The 4,086-nt window shown below is 39.5% G+C and overlaps 1 protein-coding gene across 2 annotated transcripts in view; it reads right to left on the bottom strand.

The window, feature by feature from the left end:
* LOC103397270 (ras GTPase-activating protein 1) overlaps nt 1-4,086 on the bottom strand; it is a 44,507-nt gene that overhangs the window by 18,032 nt on the left and 22,389 nt on the right. For both annotated transcript variants that reach the window (XM_008335481.3, XM_025052722.1), the window contains exon 3: nt 833-968. In XM_008335481.3, coding sequence (XP_008333703.1) covers nt 833-968 — 136 coding nt within the window. The remainder of the gene's footprint in view (nt 1-832; nt 969-4,086) is intronic.

Raw genomic sequence — 4,086 nt, 5'->3', positions numbered from 1 at the left:
GTACAATCAGGTGTACAATCTGTTCATGCTGTTGAAGACCTGCGGTGTGATCATGAAGAATGTGAGTCAAGGGTGTTTTTGCATGCACAACATGCTGCAAAAGAGCATGCAACTGTCATCATTAAGAGCCCTGACACTGATGTGGGAGTCATTGCTGTAAGTATGTAGACAAATTTACCATGCAGCTTATATTTTTTCACAGGGACGGGCAACAGGACACGCATCATTGACATTACCAAGGTGTCATCAGCTCTTGGAACCAGTGTGTGTTCAGCCTTGATTGGCATGCACATTCTCTGGGTGTGACTCCACAAGTGCCTTTTATGGTAAAGGAAAAAGAAAGACATTTTCTGTGGCAAGTGAGCGGGAAGAGTACCTTAAGAGTTTTAAAAATCTGGGTGCTAACTTTAACTTAGACCACTCAACATTTGCACTGCTTTGCAAATATGTATGTATAGAGAGGAAGCCGTGTTGCCAGATGTGTTGACATCAATCAGCTACTCGATTGGTGTAGCACGATCATGTGTCGAACCGCTCGCGCACCAAAATCTTATTGCGTCCTGAAGACGCTAGTTCTTTATAAAATGCATCGATATAAAAAACGGGCAGGATATTTTGCGACAAATTTTTTGCTGTAAGTTTAACGTAACTCGTTCTTATTTATGAAGTTGAGATCATGTAGTTCCCAGACGTTGGAGCGGAATTCAATTTCTAAAGGACTTTACGTGGTTCACCTTACGGCCTATCATCCATCATTAACCAAAAGGTTTAAAAATAAGTTCTAAACAAAGTATTCCAGATATTCTGTCCACTCTGAGACACTGACTCTTACCTCTGGAGGAGCCACTGGAGTTAGCAATTTTTCTCCCTTTAGCAGACAAGACACATAGCTGTAATAACCAATCAGGTCTGATAGAGACGAGAACCGCCGTCCACCAATGTAATAGTCTCCACACATGGCAATTATTCTGGGAGGGTAAAAGCAAACAATGATTTGGTTAATTTTAATATCTTTTAACACAGTAAATGTAACAGTAATGTGTGACCCTGTAAGCTGGGTCACAGTTGGACAATTACAAAACAGGAGTAAATCAGGCTGGAGATAGTGTGAAAACAGAAGAAGAGGTGGCTCAATAGATGCTTGGTATAGGATATGTGATCCTGATAAAAAAATCCATCTATCCTGTCATATTACTCACCTACTGCTGTGCTGAACACAATCGTATGACATCACCCTATTCAACTTTGTGTGTCATCCAATTATTTCATGTCCCTAATTCCCTTACAAAACCTTGCATCACCCTCAAAACAAAAAAAGTAATCTCAGACATACACTAAAAAGAAGGAAATGATGTCATTGTTGAGTCTAACCTGACCACACAATATAAATAAAAATCACAACAGTCCAGTCCGAATCAATAGTACACAAAGAGAGACTAAAGTATACACATATCTGAAGTTGGAGTTTACATCTAAGGATTATATAAATGCCTATTGAACGTTTAACATGAAACGGAAAGCATGAGTGCTGTGAAAACAATTCAGTTTTTTTTAAAGATCGTCACTGATAATCATTTCTTTTCTATCAATAAAACCTGAACAGAACTTCTTAAAAATGTGCCCCTATTCTTAACCTTCTACCCAAGTCCTGGTGAGGAAGTTAAGCTGCGGCTCCTGTGTGCATTTCCTTCCACAAAAAGTCACATATAGGTATATTTCTGATCAACTAATAGACGATAAAATGAAACGCTTTTAAAAGCCGATTTCAATAGGCCAGGAAATGCAGGTCCAGGAACAGTACCACTGACTAACACCAGAAACCTCTCCCTGCTTTGGACATTATTTTATTAATTCATCCATTCACCTACTACTGTTAAATATTTTTGAAGATCAGAGGAGCACCAAAACCTGCAGTTATCAGGGGGTAGGACACACGCTGAAGCGCTAACCAGTCTATCATTGGGCCACATATATATACAACAACCACACTCACCTTCATCCCTATGGTCAATTAAGATTGTCCATTTACCCTAATCTTGCATGTTTATGGAACATTTACTCTCAACACAACGACAGAAAGACCATCAGTTACCATTGGGGATCAAACCTAGCAAACCATTTTGTTATTACGCAAAAGTACAAACCACTTATCCACCATGTGGCCCTATTCTTTAGACATCTTTTTTTATTTAAAATCAATAACTTTTTCTATTTAAATCTTTATTGATCTATTTTTACTAACTGAATATTTTGGTACACATTTCCAGATAGACTTCTTCTCATCTCCATTTTATTACTCCTTACTCTTTGAAAGAAATTGTATATATGATGATATATTGAGAGACCGACAAGCAATGTGGGTGTTGGGGATCGGCTGGAGTCCTTCATCTTTCACGCTGACCATTAGATCAAGTCTTTTAGCATAGCCTAAAGACTGCAAGTGGGGTTGAAGAAAGGAACTCCGTGGTAAAATCAATGAGTTTCAAAGCCAACTCATGGTTTTTCCCCTTGTTAAAAACACTTAATAGCCAAATCTGGTCATTCAGTATGTTGTGATCTAAATTGTAAAACCTATGACCTATAATGTTCAGCAAGGACAGGTATAACTATACTGGGTGAAATTAGTAGGGTATTTATAGCCCCAAGCCACACAGTATAAATTACACACTATCTCTGGCACTTAAATACAACTCTAAAGCCACACACTCACACACACACACACACACACACACATATACAGTGAATATAAAAAGTCTACACACCCTTGTACAAATGCCAGGTTTTTGTGATGTAAAAAAAAAGACACAAAGATAAATAATTTCACAACTTTTTTCCACTTTTCATGTGACCTATAACATGTAATAGGCAAATGAAAAACAAACTGAAATCTTCATGAGCAAAAAATAAAAACTTAAAATAACCTTGTTGCATAAATATGCACACCTTTAAACTAATACAGTGCTGTGAAAAAGTGTTTGCCCTGTTCCTGCTTTCTGTATTTTTTGCATAGTTATTAGACACAAAGGTTTCAGATCATCAAACCAATTGTAATATCACACAGAGACAACCTAAGGAAATACAAATGCAGTTTCTAAATGATGAGTTGATTTATTAAGGCACCAAAAAAAACTCAAACCTATCTGGCCCTATGTGAAAGAGTAATTGCCCTCTGAACCTAATAACAGGTTGTGCCACCCTTGGCACCAATAACTGAAATCAAGCATTTGTGATAATTGGTGATGAGTCTTTCATATCACTGTGGAGGAATTTTGGCCCACTCCTCTTTATAGAATTGTTTCAACTCCGCCATATTGGATTTTTTCTAGCATGAACTGCCCATTTAAGGTCACACCACATCATCTCAATTGGATTTAAATCCGGACACTGACTTGGCCACTCCAAAACCATAATTTTGTTTTTTTGAGCCATTCAAAAGTGGACTTGCTGATGTGTTTCGGATTGTTGTCCTGCTGCATGATCCAAGAGCACTTGAGTTGAACTGCTGGCCGGACGTTCTCCTTCAGGATTTTCTGGTAGACAGCAGAATTCATTGTTTGATCAATCACAGCAAGTAGTCCTGGTCCTGAGGTAGCAAAGCAGCCCCAGACCATCACACTGCCACCACCATGCTTCACTGTTGGCTTAATGTTATTTTTATCAAATGCTGTGCTATTTTTACGCCAGTTGATAATGATAATTCCCTCCACCCTGACTAAATGAAAGCAAGGTGGCGGCGCGCACGGGTGCAGCGGCTCGTAGCTCTCTAACTTGGTGTTTGTTTTTACTGTATATAGTACCTTTTTTGAGTGAATTTTTTTATTTATGTGACGCCGTCACCCAATACAGTCGCCAGAACCTAATCAACCTGGGTTTTAGACACAATCTCTGTGTTACTGGCGATTACCAGAGAACACACAACATACCGGAGGACATAGCGAGACCACCGGGGTCTCCGTGGATGGTCAGCCCGCCCAGCAGGCGGAAAAGGCGGCGGAGAGAGAGGAAGCAGAAGCGGGGATGCCGGTCGGGCTTGGATGCGAAGATAAGTAAAAAACCACATCGGTCAGCACTTACAAGGACCTTTCT

The sequence above is a fragment of the Cynoglossus semilaevis genome, chromosome W, assembly GCF_000523025.1.
Source record: "Cynoglossus semilaevis isolate Cse_v1.0 chromosome W, Cse_v1.0, whole genome shotgun sequence".
In the NCBI taxonomy this organism is placed as follows: domain Eukaryota; kingdom Metazoa; phylum Chordata; class Actinopteri; order Pleuronectiformes; family Cynoglossidae; genus Cynoglossus; species Cynoglossus semilaevis.
This window is presented reverse-complemented; position numbering and strand designations above follow the sequence as displayed.